The sequence below is a fragment of the Centruroides sculpturatus genome, unplaced genomic scaffold (genome assembly GCF_000671375.1).
Source record: "Centruroides sculpturatus isolate CEXI.00-Female unplaced genomic scaffold, Cexi_2.0 scaffold2293, whole genome shotgun sequence".
Classification (NCBI taxonomy): domain Eukaryota; kingdom Metazoa; phylum Arthropoda; class Arachnida; order Scorpiones; family Buthidae; genus Centruroides; species Centruroides sculpturatus.
Window position 1 is genome coordinate 6,657 of NW_019386393.1, and position 17,576 is coordinate 24,232.

Below are 17,576 nucleotides of genomic sequence, written 5' to 3' on the forward strand. Positions count from 1 at the left end.
AAATAATTTGTAATTGACTTTACGGCACTGAAGAGAGGTATTTACCTAAAAGGCATTTTCTGACTTACTAATAAAACAAATTTGTCAATTGTTTCATTTATCTAGACACTTGAATAGGACAAAAATAGAAGAAAAATTACTGACAATAAATGTTTTTTATAGAAAATAGCATACATTTATAGTAAAATACAGATGAATATAGATTGTTAACTGTAGACTAAGTTAAGGATTTGAAACTAGTTCTGTTTGATAATAAAAAGAAAAAGACATACGCCGTCCCTGTCCAGGTCGCAGATCCACACAGTGACGTCGGACGTCCTGAAGACACGCATTGTACAGAAGAGGATCCGACTGGATGTCCGCCTTTCCTTCTTCAATCAGTCGAATTACTTCCTGCACATAAAACAAAAATAATTAGAGAAATCTGGACAGTTTTGACATGTCCAGAATTTTATGCTGTTTTTTCTGTTTTCTATCATCAGATTTACTTAGAGCTAAAATTTCCATATTAAAAATTTGTTGTATTAATGGAACAAGGCTTTTTAAAGGATTCGAATTCTATACTGTTTATATTCCTTTTAATTACCATATCTAAATAATTTGTACTATTGTTGACACTGTCCTCTTCTTCTATCTGGAACTGGATTCCTTTATGTATATTACTTATAAATACTTCTATCTTGTTTTAATTAGATGTACATAGATTTTATAAAGTTGATGCAGTCAACTTATTCTTCTAGTTGGAAGAATGTGAATTTGTGATGTATACATGTCATTGCTCACATAGCGTGTTTAATGGTATGATTTGAAAAATATACATGTGTTTGAATTAATTTTGTATAATTTACCTTTTGTATAATGTGATATTCTGAATACTGTATATGGTCTTTCTTGTTTAGTTGACTGATGAGAGGCTAAGTACCCGTATCAACTGAATAAAGATGGGAAAAAAGCCAAGTGTTTAATTAATAACATAGTCTTGTGTTCAACACTCAATAAACAGTAAAACACGATTTCAGAAAACAAATAGACTAAATATAGTGTCACCGTGATCAACAACCTTTGGTCCCAAGGGAAAGCTCGCATGTTTTTTATTGTATACTCTTTTCCCCAACTGTTTATTTGATGTTACCTTGGTGCTATTGGTTTTTCATACAGTCTGTCAAAAAGAAAAAAAAGGCGGAGAAAAAAAAGTAAAGAAGGAGCTTGAGAGCAAAACTGACCAATGTTGCCATCAAACAACAATCATAAAAATGTTTAGAAAAAATATTTTCCCTATTTTTCAACAAATTTTTAATTACATAAATGTGTCCACATAAGTAAAAACAGATAAACTAATTAATTTATCAATTTTTTAACACACACATTCAGAAAACATACTTTACTATATAATGGACTTTCAGCTTTTTAATAGCCATCTCACCCAAATTAGTCCATAGTATTGAGAGTTTACTGTAGAAGATTTTGTTTTTTCTTTTGAGAACTCTATGATCCTCATCTCACATTCATGAACTTCCAGAAACCCATGAACCAAAAGTTAAGAAACATTGCATTATCAGAATTATTTGTGTATCTACATAACAAAACACAAGTATTAGATACAAAAATTTCTACAGTACACTAGTACAGTACATGCATTAAAGCAATGGGAGCTGGTCTTTGCACTGATCATAAGTACATTGACTACCACTTGCACTAGATGTGACAAACCATATTCCCTTCTCTTTCCTTTTTCTTCTTTCCAACCTTACTAAATTATAACAGACTTTAATCTGCTTTAAGAAGAAACTGGTCTCCATGACACTCAAGCTGCCTCTAATGGAAGCACTTTCCATTACTACAAAATAAGTTGTCCCAATTTATTATATACAAAAGTAAATTTTTTTTTCTATACCATACAGAAAATTTATTAATCTGGAGCATGTAGCAAAGTATAAAGTAAATGTATTACACCTTACTGCTATCACATATAATATAAAATCATTAACAAAGAAATTATTACAAATATATACAGGCTGCATGCAATGAAAAATGAAATAGTCATCTAATAAAAATTAATTCAGTTTGGTGGAAGGATTGGTGAAAATTAAGAAAATTCCAGCAGGAACACTGAATTCTAACTTAACATAGCAGGAGTAGAAGTAAGATTTAAAGGAAAATAGATAAACTGTAAAAACAATCTACAAAAAAAAACATAATTTATCATTAAGCATCAACAGGAAAAAATGCAACTATTTCTTTCAATTGCCAAAATAAGAAATTTGGAACAAAAGTTAACTATTATTACTCCAAATTAAAGTAAACAATAAAATACAATTAAAAAAAAAAGTCAAATCTACTTTTTCTGATTATTCTTGTAAGAGCAGTTCCATGTAATTGTCAATGGGTTTTATGAAGATTTATAGTAATTATTAAAAAATTATTCATACCAATTTGCATTCTTGATTACTGATTTCTTTATTCTGAAATTTCAACTTCAGACATTCTTCTACATGATTTTCTTCTGCACATTTCGTCCGAATCTTTAAAATAAAACAAAATAGTAAGTATTTCTTGCTATCAGCTCACCAATCAAATATTATTTACAGTTTTTGTTGTTATTGATTACCAATGTAAATACAAAATAAAAACACTGCACCAAGAATTTTAATTAAAACTTTTCTTGACTTCTCATGTTCATAAAAATGAAAAATTATTCAATTTGGTTAAATAATGATAATATTAACTTTATCATTAAAGAATTAACAAATATGATAAGTAGTGAAGAATATATAACCTGTTAATAAAATGACATCGCCATAGTATGAAAAAAACAGTTTTGAGAACAAAGAATAGACCAAAAAAGATGGCTACCTTAGAATGGACTGATTTTGTATCTCATTTTACAATTCATGCTTCATTAACAAGAACAAACAACATTATACAAAACACTCCCTAACTTTGTTACTATCTCCCAAATAAAACATGATGTGTGCAAACTTTAATGTAATGTTGTTTAACAACACATCTACTAATATATTCAAAATATAATAAAAATTTATTTAGATACACTCTCACTGAAAACTGGAACTGTAATATTCACAAATCACACCTAAATTCAAAATTTCCAGCAAATAAACATCAAAAAAATACATGTCGAACGTTTTCGGCCACTGAATTTATCAGGCTTCATCAGGAAATGCAAACTGGAAAAACTGTTCTATAAATAGAACTTAGCTGCCTTTTAAATTTTAAAAGAACGAAAAATGGCTGTGACGTATCGTGTATGACGTATATTATGAGTCTAGATATCGTTTCCACGCTGATGATAAAGGAATGACATCCATGTTGATGCAGTTTCCACTCATGCTCGCCTTGTAGATCTCTACTGCTTCTAAAATTTTTTTTTATATTTCGTCTGTCGAACACCTTGTGTATTAGCTTGACCTGGTCCCAACGGGGAAATCCCCAGATCGCTGGCATATCATGCTAAAGCCGTATTGATGTTACCTTTTAGCACGTCATATTTGTTGTCTTTTAGTCTTGCTTGTAGCGATCTGTATGTGGATCCTATGTAAGCTAGTAATCTGTCAAACCTCTCCTCATATAGGGGGATGTGGTAAATCCCAGGAGCCAGAGTGTCTTCAGTGTCGTCCTTCTCATTTGAGAGAAGACAGAAAACAGTGGGTTTCCTTCTATAGGCAAGGAGTATTTAAACATACTCCTTGCCTATGGAACGTTCTTTTAAAATTTAAAAGGCAGCTAAGTTATATTTATAGAACGGTTTTTCCAGTTTGCATTTCCTGATGAAGGCCAATAAATTCAGTGGCCGAAAACGTTCGACATGTATTTTTTGATGTTTATTTGCTGGAAATTTTGAATTTAGGTGTGATTTGTGAAAAATTTATTTTAAATATTTATTGTTTATTAAATGTTTATACAGTAGAGCATCTTTTATCCGAAAGCCGAAAGTGTTCCAATCGGCAAATTTAATTTCCACTAGTGCTGTGGTGCTGCAACCTTTGGCTATGTCTTTGGCTACTCCAATATTTTTTTTGTTGGTGTGTGTATTTTAGCTGGCAGCACTGGCACTCATGTGGTGTTTTTCTGAGGACTGTGTGTCAGGACATGTGTTGTGCTGAATCAAACATTTTTGATACTAGATTAACTTCTAAAGTATAATTTTTTTTTTTTTAATATATTTGTTTTGTTTGTACAAAATAAAGAAATAATTTTTAATGAATTATTAAATCTCTAACTGCATTATTAATTAATAAACTCCACCATACCTTTAGAATGCAGTCTATTTTGGATAGTTATCTAACGTTTTCGGTCTAATTCATAGACCTTCTTCAGGATTGATGTAAAAAAAAATTTGAACTTTCCCAACGGTAATTCCAACAACGCACGTTCTACAATCTTCCGAAATTCGATTGCACATGTCCATTTGCTCTTTATAATGCCGCCGCTTTCCCTGCTGATGCTATTCTATTTGACTCTCGAAAATTTATATTTAGCCCCTTTTCTCTGTATTTATAAATGTGCCAGGCCTCTGCATACTTTAGATGTCGTTTATTATCAATCTTTTGTATAATATCAGCCTTGCTCCATTGGCTAATTATGCTATCGCAGATCCTGCAGAGGTTGCAATTGAATGGAGCAAGGCAGATATTATACAAAAGATTGATAATAAACGACATCTAAAGTATGCAGAAGCCTGGCACATTTATAAATACAGAGAAAAGGGGCTAAATATAAATTTTCGAGAGTCAAATAGAATAGCATCAGCAGGGAAAGCGGCGGCATTATAAAGAGCAAATGGACATGCGCAATCGAATTTCGGAAGATTGTAGAACGTGCGTTGTTGGAATTACCGTTGGGAAAGTTCAAATTTTTTTTACATCAATCCTGAAGAAAGTCTATGAATTAGACCGAAAACGTTAGATAACTATCCAAAATAGACTGTATTCTAAAGGTATGGTGGAGTTTATTAATTTTTAATGATACAATAGCCACGATTATTATTATAAAAATTTTCATTAGGCTTAACATCAACAAAAATTCAACACAAAGAGACACGCAATGTAGAAAAATTTTAACATGGGATAGGTTAATATATTTCTTCGTACATAATTGGTTATCCGAACAACCCAGTCCCCAATTGATTCAGATAAATGATGCTCTACCATATGTTCCACTAAATCAAATATATATTGTTTATATTATGATACAATGTAGCAAATTAATATTAAAATTTTTATGATAAATAAAGTAATCTTCTAACAACAAAGCATTAAGTATTGTAAATAAAACTCATTAACCTTATTGTGCTTTGCACTTAGATATGAAAACTGTTACATTACTAATGTTTTCAGTACACACCTAGAACCTTCTTTAGGTAGAACTCCATAAGAAGATATATTTTTAGGGAATTCTACCTGCTCTTGAAGCAAGGTATATTTCATATGCTTCTAGTGTTCTTAAAAAAAGTTTTTCAAATTCATAGACTAAGAACAATAAAGACATATGAACTAGGGTTTCTCATTTCCCGGTCTTTTGCTTGTCCCGGGACCCCAGGATAAAAGTGAACTGTTTCCCAGGATCCCGGAGGACAGAATTAATTATTTTGAAGATATACAAAATATCATGAAATCAAATAATATAATTATTTTTCATTTTTTAAAGTAATTTAATACGTTCTGCAACCTCCAAAATCATATTAATAATGCTACGTAAGATACATATTAAAAATTACCTTTGAATTACATAGAAATTTTCACAAATATGAAAAATTTATTAAAGTTTGCTGGAAACTGCATACAACATCAACAACAAAATGCTTTAAATTGAGTTGAAAATTTAAAAAAAATGAACTTACATCAAACTTATAACTTAAAAGATAATTTTTGTTTTTTAAATAAAATATATTTTATTTAAAAAATATTATTGTAAATTTTTATAATAAGATTTTAAAAAGCAAAGATGGTCAATATTCCAATCAGTCAATCTGATTCTTATTTTAGTAATAAAAAGTCCCACTACCGAGAATAACCATTCCGATTTAATTGATGTTAGTGGAATCATCTTTAATGCATTTAAGAGAAAACAGATGTTATATGTTTTTTTCACTTGTAGCCTGGAAGATTTCAAGTTTGTTTTTGAGACTGTAGTACTTCTTTTGCTGTCTAGTATTCTTGATTTGTCTACCTCGGCTGTTTTAATAGCGACATCAAGCTTATAGCCAGATAATTCAGTAATTCTTTTGGTTTTAATAATCAGGTTTATGATGAAAAACTTCATACTTGTTTGTATCCTTGCCCAATTTGCACAACCTGGCATTATGCAGTTATTGAAGCTACCGGCAAGGTTAAAAATTAAGACAGCATAAGCACAATTATTCCAGATATTACAGGTTCCAACACATAAAGAATTTTCAGTCCTGCCACAAATAAGCTATGTACTGATTATTGACCATTTGTGACATGCCGTAACGAGGAAAAATTAAAAAAAACTAATAAGTATGTTTAAAATTAATAAATACAAATGTATTCTGACAGTTTATGAGTCAATTATACTTTCTATTTGTAAAATTTCCTCATCCTTAACACAAAATAAGAAAAAAGTGAACTTTTAAGAAATTTGCAGAATTTCTTGGGATGAGAAGAATTTCCTGGGTTAAAAAAACAGGCGGGATCCTGGGATCTCGTTTGAGAAACTCTAATATGAACTATTCCTTGCTTTGAGGGCAGGTCAATGTAAAAATTATAAAAAAAGAAACATTATAGAAAGGATGACAATTGCTGGTAGACAACCTGATACAACAATCATGTTCATTTAAATATATTAGTCTTGCTGAAATGAGTACTTAAGGTGTTGTTCAAGCTAATTGTGGTCTAATTATTTTCAACACAATGTTATCACTAAATTATTGTTCTCAATATAGGCTAATCCCAGAGCAATTATAATAAGTGGCATCTACTGCTAAATTAAAATTTCATAATCATGATTTAATTTTGGTAGCAAAAAATTAGAAATCATTGTAAATTATTAAAATTATAATTTGTAAAATTATTACTAAGCAGTCATTTATTTTATAATAGTTTGTTGCTATAACAGTTACTCTATAAATATCAATTTACACAAATTAATAAATAGAAAAGTGCAGTTCACCTCATTAGCGCAGGCCTTCATTAACACTACATTTAAATGATAATCTTCAGCCTCTTCTCGAATTATAAACATAACTTCAGACTTACAGGAGTCAGAAAGACGATCTTTTTTATATACTTGTTTCAAACAGGCAATTATCTATCAGTTGAAAAAACAAAAACATTTTGTTATATACTTTTAAACAAAATAATTTCATATTTTATTTAAATCCTTAGCATATATTTCCTAGAAATTAAAGGAAATTAATAATCAATAAAAAAAACAAAATTCAGACAGCTACACTAATAGTATCAACAAACAAATCACAAGATAACCAAGGAGGCAAATTCTCTGACTTCCCATAACTTTTTCCAAGAACTAATAAAAATCCCTGAGTTTCCTGCATCTGTATTATTGTAATTTTGTGCCACAGATTTTCTGTGTTTAAAAGAAATCAATTTGAAAACAGATGCAGGTTATCTGTCTATTCTAACTTGCAATTACAAACTTGTCAAATAGCTCCTACTTTGTCTAAACTAACTTGAAAGTCAACAAAAATAAAAATCACTTCTGTAATCCTAGCCACATATTTATTAAAATTAAGAATGTTTTTGATCAGTTTGACTCAATTCAAACTTTTCCTAGCTACATACCACCATTTTAAACATAACTTTGTGATATATGTAAGGGTTTTTGCAAGCCCACTAAGGCAAATACCCAGGGAAAAAAGCATGCATAGTAGACATTAAAAATACAATTCATTTTGTGTAGTAGATTAATTGCATACATACATAACATGTACAGGATCAATTACAGATGCCAACTCTAGGATGGATATTCCAACAGTAACCCAAAACACGATCATCAACTGGATAATTATAACATATTGCAATGTGTACAAAGAATTCGTGACTACATATTATCCAAAATTTTTCTTATAAGTAATCCTTAAAACTAACTTACACCAAAATAAAAAGGAAAACAGATGATAGAGGTCTAGAAGTATCAAAAATGGTGGACAGAATAAAATAAAGAACCTGGGTTGCACAAACATGTCTTTCTGCTGTAATAAGGGATGACATGGAAATTTCCTTGGGCACAATTCACAGTTTTGCTCAGCTTTCCTTAGTTCAAGTTGCCGTTCATCCAAGCCCGAACCTTGTCAAGTTAAGATACTGACTTCAACACCATAACTTTGGTCCAAGAAGTTCAGGAGTCTCTCTTCCTCCAAATTGGCTTCACCTGTCTCTTGGGTACTCGACAACTCTCCCTATTCTGTTTGTCCTCTTACTATAATGACTGGCCAAAAGGTGACTCTCTCCCCACATGTGCCCTCACTTCCAAGGGAACAGAGTAATTAAGAAGATTAGAAGGTTCTAGAAGATGGAAGAACGAAGGAAATATGCTAAAGACTATAAACAAAATGTAAAATATAATATGGCATACAGCCACAACTTAAAAGTCAATACAGAGATTGAAGCCGATGTTTTTTCATCACGAAAACATATACATCAGACGTTCAGTGCCAGCTTCCTGTAAGCCTAGAAGTTTGACAATGGCATTTGGAACATCGAGCATGATTTCACTGATGTTCCAAACACCGTTGTCAAACTTCTAGGCTTATAGAAAGGCAGTGCTGAACGTCCAATGTACACGTGTTCACAATGAAAATGTCAGCAGCAACTTCTCTATTAAAAAAAAAAAAATTCCTTTGTGTACTGCATAGTTATTTATCCATTATGACAACTTTAATATTGTGTGTTAACCATCTTCCTATTTTTTTTTATCATACAGAATAAGTTTTAACCCACTACAGCAATGTTTCCCAAAATGTGGTTTTGTTGCAGAAAAAAAAAATATTGGTCGTCAGAAAATATTAGAGTAATCATTCTATAAAATATTAAAATATCAAACAGGTAGATTAATTACGTACATAACAAGTGAATATGCATATGAAATTATTCACTTTTATTGGAGTAAGTCCTCACAGGGAAGAAGTGTCAAGTTCAGTATACTTTCAAATTTAATTACATCACCCATGCCATAAAATTATAAAAAATATTACTCATTTATTATGCATACAATAAAATGAAAGTAACTTTTATGGATATAAAACAGACTTAATGTCACAAAGTTATAAATTCTATATGATTTTGATAACCTTCCAATAAAAAATTTTGTTCATTACAAAATTAAAACTATACGAAAAAGAAAAATGCATGATTACAAAAAATAAATGATGCTAGGGATAAGGGATAATTGTCTGTTTTTCTTGCATGCCCTTTTATGGGAAAGACATTAGAGAAAACTCAGAAAGATGGCCACTATCTTTTTTGTTTTAATTATATAATTTGTTTTTAGAATTATACTGTTCTGTTTGTTTCACCATAAATTCTAATGCTTTTTTAGTAAACAAATTTAAAATATTATATTTTTATCATTTGAAGCTACAGGTAGCCCTCGGTTTATGCTGCAGTTTCGTTCCTACAAAAGCCGGCGCAAATCGAATCAGCGTAAAACGAACCCATATTTACACTGAGGTATAGGGTTAGGTTCCACATAAGTGAAAAATACGCAAATAATTTTGTTTATTAATACAATATAATACAAAGTACAAATAAATTTAATTTTTAAAATGTATTTTATCATAAAATAAAGTTANTTCGATGTTTTTGGAAAATAAAAAAAATAATTTAAAAAATTAATTATTATTTTTGTACCAAACCATATAAGAACCGTAGCAAAAATGATTAACAATAGATATAAAAATAATGAACATAATGATTTAGAAGAAGATAATGTAGTTTATTCATTGGATTGCAGTTGTTCACATAAAAAAAAATACATTGGTGAAACCGGAAGAAAATTAAAAACAAGAATTAAAGAACATATATTTGCCATAAAAAACAATTTGACATCATCATCAGTGGCAGAACATTGCAATATCGAAGGTTGTGAAATTTTAAAAGATAGTGTCAAGAGTATTCTGACAGAACACAATCAAAAGAATTAAAAAGAAGACTACAGAAACACACAGAAATTCTAAAAATACAGGAAGACATTAGAATTAGTAACAATGTGAGACTGAAGCTACATGAGGGGTAAATGACATTGTTTTTACATAACCTTGAAGCGGATGCTGAACAGATGTGGGAGTAAATTCACATCACATTGTAAAATGAAAGTTGTAACAAGGCAGTTGGTTTCACACAGTCTTATGGATTTGATATATTTGTTTTGTTTAAGGTCTGAAAACCAATTATTTTAATAATTGTAAGTTTATTGTTAGTTTTCCTTCCTTTTTGGTTTTAATATATTTAACAATATTTTATTATTAATAGTGAAACCATCTACCAGAATTTGGAAAATGTGGGAGAAAATAAGGCATTTACTGGTCCCAAATAATGTGATATATCACATTAATATATATTAAAAACTTTTTATGCTCGACAGTTTTTAGTTCTTTAGTATATGAGTTGCATTAACTATTGTAAATACAGTGCACTGTATATATCAAAAATTCCTTTCTATTGGTTAACTATTAGCGTTGTAATTATATGTATGCTTAGTTGGTACTGTGTGTTTGTAAGCTGATGAGGGGTCCTTGTACCTGAAATGCATCTTTTCCTAAATTTGAAGGTGATTACTAAAGACTAATTTTTTTATAAAAGATTTGGTACAATTTTCAGTCAGCCTTGGTGTGATAAGCCCTCCAAATTGTTAAAATCCTATTTATTAGGCTAACTAACTCTATCTAAATTAAATTATATTTGCTGGTATAATTTGAAGGTTTTACTGGCATTATTTGACACTCACCTCATGAAACAAGACCATTACGGCCTCCAGAAGTAAGCATGTAAGAGGCTTTACAAAATGACTTGGTAAGAATAATAGAATTAAACAACACAGATATGGGACCAAAGTACCACAAATTTTAGTTTTACACACATTCACTGGCAGCATATATTCCTCAAATTCCTCTTCAAGCTTAGATACAATGTCTGAAACTCTTCCTTGCTCTCTACTAACATCACAGTGCATGCTATAAATGACAGACTCATTCATTTCCAATTTTCATTCCACACTCAGGTACTCCAGATCTCCTCATGCATGCATCCATGAAAACATTAAACAACCACAGGACATAACATACCCCAGTCTTACACCCTATTCAATTGTGAACCACTTGGACACTTTGCCATCCACATGTACTGTACACATGCTTTGCTGTTTTCATAAACTATTATTACACCTCTAAGTAGTTTACCTCTCACTCCATAATCCCATAACAATTGCCATAGTCTTTCTCTATTAACTCTATCATATTCTTTTACTACATCAACAAATATTACAAATGCTTTTTTACCTACATACAAACTTTTCTCTGCAATCATTCATAATGTGAAGATCTGGTCCATATACTATTTCCCTTACATAAATCCACTTTTCGCATTTGCTTTGCAGTCAGCTTCTCAACTCTGTCAACCAACACTCATGCAAACACTTTTCCAGGTATGCTCAGTAAGCTTATGCCACAAAAGTTCTTGCAATCTGTCCCTTCACCCTTTCCCTTGTAAATCAGAACAATTACAGCATTTCTCTAATCAGTCAACATCATGCTTTTTCCCAACATAAGCTGCACAGTCAGAGCATCCATGCTTTTACATTTTAACAATTCTGCAATCACACCATCCAGACCAAAAGATTTGTTACCTCACATTCACTTTATACATTCCTAACCACACTCAGTTGAATAGGGTCCCATCCATCACTATCTTCATTTATCTCCACAACTGCTACTTTCACTGCTCCCCAACAGGGTCTCCAAATATTCACACCACCTATTACATATCTCACATTCATCCCACAGTAGCTCACCACTTGCACTTTGTACATGAAATATGCTTTTTTTATGTCGCAATATATACTCTTTATTTGCTTCCAGAACAGTTTTCTATTTTTCTCAAATGCCCCTTGCAAATGCTCAATCCATTTTTTATTCATTCTGTTCTTACTTTCCTTAATCATTCGTGCTCTTCTCATTTCTTTACTCTGACTCATCCTAACTCATACTGTCATTCAGTCTACAGACTGAATGGCAGTCAGTAGCAAAGATGCTGATGACATAGCTCATAGGGTCTAGAGGGTACACAAATTTGCTCCCATATCAAGTTGGGGATCTTGGAGCAGGCATCATGGTATCAACATATGGAAAACAGTAAATAAATTGATTTAAAGTATTTATTTTGGTTAAATAATTTGTAATTGACTTTACGGCACTGAAGAGAGGTATTTACCTAAAAGGCATTTTCTGACTTACTAATAAAACAAATTTGTCAATTGTTTCATTTATCTAGACACTTGAATAGGACAAAAATAGAAGAAAAATTACTGACAATAAATGTTTTTTATAGAAAATAGCATACATTTATAGTAAAATACAGATGAATATAGATTGTTAACTGTAGACTAAGTTAAGGATTTGAAACTAGTTCTGTTTGATAATAAAAAGAAAAAGACATACGCCGTCCCTGTCCAGGTCGCAGATCCACACAGTGACGTCGGACGTCCTGAAGACACGCATTGTACAGAAGAGGATCCGACTGGATGTCCGCCTTTCCTTCTTCAATCAGTCGAATTACTTCCTGCACATAAAACAAAAATAATTAGAGAAATCTGGACAGTTTTGACATGTCCAGAATTTTATGCTGTTTTTTCTGTTTTCTATCATCAGATTTACTTAGAGCTAAAATTTCCATATTAAAAATTTGTTGTATTAATGGAACAAGGCTTTTTAAAGGATTCGAATTCTATACTGTTTATATTCCTTTTAATTACCATATCTAAATAATTTGTACTATTGTTGACACTGTCCTCTTCTTCTATCTGGAACTGGATTCCTTTATGTATATTACTTATAAATACTTCTATCTTGTTTTAATTAGATGTACATAGATTTTATAAAGTTGATGCAGTCAACTTATTCTTCTAGTTGGAAGAATGTGAATTTGTGATGTATACATGTCATTGCTCACATAGCGTGTTTAATGGTATGATTTGAAAAATATACATGTGTTTGAATTAATTTTGTATAATTTACCTTTTGTATAATGTGATATTCTGAATACTGTATATGGTCTTTCTTGTTTAGTTGACTGATGAGAGGCTAAGTACCCGTATCAACTGAATAAAGATGGGAAAAAAGCCAAGTGTTTAATTAATAACATAGTCTTGTGTTCAACACTCAATAAACAGTAAAACACGATTTCAGAAAACAAATAGACTAAATATAGTGTCACCGTGATCAACAACCTTTGGTCCCAAGGGAAAGCTCGCATGTTTTTTATTGTATACTCTTTTCCCCAACTGTTTATTTGATGTTACCTTGGTGCTATTGGTTTTTCATACAGTCTGTCAAAAAGAAAAAAAAGGCGGAGAAAAAAAAGTAAAGAAGGAGCTTGAGAGCAAAACTGACCAATGTTGCCATCAAACAACAATCATAAAAATGTTTAGAAAAAATATTTTCCCTATTTTTCAACAAATTTTTAATTACATAAATGTGTCCACATAAGTAAAAACAGATAAACTAATTAATTTATCAATTTTTTAACACACACATTCAGAAAACATACTTTACTATATAATGGACTTTCAGCTTTTTAATAGCCATCTCACCCAAATTAGTCCATAGTATTGAGAGTTTACTGTAGAAGATTTTGTTTTTTCTTTTGAGAACTCTATGATCCTCATCTCACATTCATGAACTTCCAGAAACCCATGAACCAAAAGTTAAGAAACATTGCATTATCAGAATTATTTGTGTATCTACATAACAAAACACAAGTATTAGATACAAAAATTTCTACAGTACACTAGTACAGTACATGCATTAAAGCAATGGGAGCTGGTCTTTGCACTGATCATAAGTACATTGACTACCACTTGCACTAGATGTGACAAACCATATTCCCTTCTCTTTCCTTTTTCTTCTTTCCAACCTTACTAAATTATAACAGACTTTAATCTGCTTTAAGAAGAAACTGGTCTCCATGACACTCAAGCTGCCTCTAATGGAAGCACTTTCCATTACTACAAAATAAGTTGTCCCAATTTATTATATACAAAAGTAAATTTTTTTTTCTATACCATACAGAAAATTTATTAATCTGGAGCATGTAGCAAAGTATAAAGTAAATGTATTACACCTTACTGCTATCACATATAATATAAAATCATTAACAAAGAAATTATTACAAATATATACAGGCTGCATGCAATGAAAAATGAAATAGTCATCTAATAAAAATTAATTCAGTTTGGTGGAAGGATTGGTGAAAATTAAGAAAATTCCAGCAGGAACACTGAATTCTAACTTAACATAGCAGGAGTAGAAGTAAGATTTAAAGGAAAATAGATAAACTGTAAAAACAATCTACAAAAAAAAACATAATTTATCATTAAGCATCAACAGGAAAAAATGCAACTATTTCTTTCAATTGCCAAAATAAGAAATTTGGAACAAAAGTTAACTATTATTACTCCAAATTAAAGTAAACAATAAAATACAATTAAAAAAAAAAGTCAAATCTACTTTTTCTGATTATTCTTGTAAGAGCAGTTCCATGTAATTGTCAATGGGTTTTATGAAGATTTATAGTAATTATTAAAAAATTATTCATACCAATTTGCATTCTTGATTACTGATTTCTTTATTCTGAAATTTCAACTTCAGACATTCTTCTACATGATTTTCTTCTGCACATTTCGTCCGAATCTTTAAAATAAAACAAAATAGTAAGTATTTCTTGCTATCAGCTCACCAATCAAATATTATTTACAGTTTTTGTTGTTATTGATTACCAATGTAAATACAAAATAAAAACACTGCACCAAGAATTTTAATTAAAACTTTTCTTGACTTCTCATGTTCATAAAAATGAAAAATTATTCAATTTGGTTAAATAATGATAATATTAACTTTATCATTAAAGAATTAACAAATATGATAAGTAGTGAAGAATATATAACCTGTTAATAAAATGACATCGCCATAGTATGAAAAAAACAGTTTTGAGAACAAAGAATAGACCAAAAAAGATGGCTACCTTAGAATGGACTGATTTTGTATCTCATTTTACAATTCATGCTTCATTAACAAGAACAAACAACATTATACAAAACACTCCCTAACTTTGTTACTATCTCCCAAATAAAACATGATGTGTGCAAACTTTAATGTAATGTTGTTTAACAACACATCTACTAATATATTCAAAATATAATAAAAATTTATTTAGATACACTCTCACTGAAAACTGGAACTGTAATATTCACAAATCACACCTAAATTCAAAATTTCCAGCAAATAAACATCAAAAAAATACATGTCGAACGTTTTCGGCCACTGAATTTATCAGGCTTCATCAGGAAATGCAAACTGGAAAAACTGTTCTATAAATAGAACTTAGCTGCCTTTTAAATTTTAAAAGAACGAAAAACGACTGTGACGTATCGTGTATGACGTATATTATGAGTCTAGATATCGTTTCCACGCTGATGATAAAGGAATGACATCCATGTTGATGCAGTTTCCACTCATGCTCGCCTTGTAGATCTCTACTGCTTCTAAAATTTTTTTTTATATTTCGTCTGTCGAACACCTTGTGTATTAGCTTGACCTGGTCCCAACGGGGAAATCCCCAGATCGCTGGCATATCATGCTAAAGCCGTATTGATGTTACCTTTTAGCACGTCATATTTGTTGTCTTTTAGTCTTGCTTGTAGCGATCTGTATGTGGATCCTATGTAAGCTAGTAATCTGTCAAACCTCTCCTCATATAGGGGGATGTGGTAAATCCCAGGAGCCAGAGTGTCTTCAGTGTCGTCCTTCTCATTTGAGAGAAGACAGAAAACAGTGGGTTTCCTTCTATAGGCAAGGAGTATTTAAACATACTCCTTGCCTATGGAACGTTCTTTTAAAATTTAAAAGGCAGCTAAGTTATATTTATAGAACGGTTTTTCCAGTTTGCATTTCCTGATGAAGGCCAATAAATTCAGTGGCCGAAAACGTTCGACATGTATTTTTTGATGTTTATTTGCTGGAAATTTTGAATTTAGGTGTGATTTGTGAAAAATTTATTTTAAATATTTATTGTTTATTAAATGTTTATACAGTAGAGCATCTTTTATCCGAAAGCCGAAAGTGTTCCAATCGGCAAATTTAATTTCCACTAGTGCTGTGGTGCTGCAACCTTTGGCTATGTCTTTGGCTACTCCAATATTTTTTTTGTTGGTGTGTGTATTTTAGCTGGCAGCACTGGCACTCATGTGGTGTTTTTCTGAGGACTGTGTGTCAGGACATGTGTTGTGCTGAATCAAACATTTTTGATACTAGATTAACTTCTAAAGTATAATTTTTTTTTTTTTTTATATATTTGTTTTGTTTGTACAAAATAAAGAAATAATTTTTAATGAATTATTAAATCTCTAACTGCATTATTAATTAATAAACTCCACCATACCTTTAGAATGCAGTCTATTTTGGATAGTTATCTAACGTTTTCGGTCTAATTCATAGACCTTCTTCAGGATTGATGTAAAAAAAAATTTGAACTTTCCCAACGGTAATTCCAACAACGCACGTTCTACAATCTTCCGAAATTCGATTGCACATGTCCATTTGCTCTTTATAATGCCGCCGCTTTCCCTGCTGATGCTATTCTATTTGACTCTCGAAAATTTATATTTAGCCCCTTTTCTCTGTATTTATAAATGTGCCAGGCCTCTGCATACTTTAGATGTCGTTTATTATCAATCTTTTGTATAATATCAGCCTTGCTCCATTGGCTAATTATGCTATCGCAGATCCTGCAGAGGTTGCAATTGAATGGAGCAAGGCAGATATTATACAAAAGATTGATAATAAACGACATCTAAAGTATGCAGAGGCCTGGCACATTTATAAATACAGAGAAAAGGGGCTAAATATAAATTTTCGAGAGTCAAATAGAATAGCATCAGCAGGGAAAGCGGCGGCATTATAAAGAGCAAATGGACATGTGCAATCGAATTTCGGAAGATTGTAGAACGTGCGTTGTTGGAATTACCGTTGGGAAAGTTCAAATTTTTTTTTACATCAATCCTGAAGAAGGTCTATGAATTAGACCGAAAACGTTAGATAACTATCCAAAATAGACTGCATTCTAAAGGTATGGTGGAGTTTATTAATTAATAATGCAGTTAGAGATTTAATAATTCATTAAAAATTATTTCTTTATTTTGTACAAACAAAACAAATATATTAAAAAAAAAAAAATTATACTTTAGAAGTTAATCTAGTATCAAAAATGTTTGATTCAGCACAACACATGTCCTGACACACAGTCCTCAGAAAAACACCACATGAGTGCCAGTGCTGCCAGCTAAAATACACACACCAACAAAAAAAA

The 17,576-nt window shown here is 31.0% G+C and overlaps 1 protein-coding gene across 1 annotated transcript in view; it reads right to left on the reverse strand.

The window, feature by feature from the left end:
- Window positions 1-207: 207 nt before the first annotated feature.
- Window positions 208-17,576, reverse strand: part of LOC111614810 (Golgi apparatus protein 1-like) — a gene marked incomplete at its 5' end in the record, with an annotated part of 42,238 nt that continues 24,869 nt past the window's right edge. Inside the window, 3 exons of the mRNA XM_023356176.1 lie at window positions 208-393; window positions 2,430-2,522; window positions 7,150-7,287. Of these exons, the coding sequence (XP_023211944.1) occupies window positions 223-393; window positions 2,430-2,522; window positions 7,150-7,287 (402 nt within the window). The remainder of the gene's footprint in view (window positions 394-2,429; window positions 2,523-7,149; window positions 7,288-17,576) is intronic.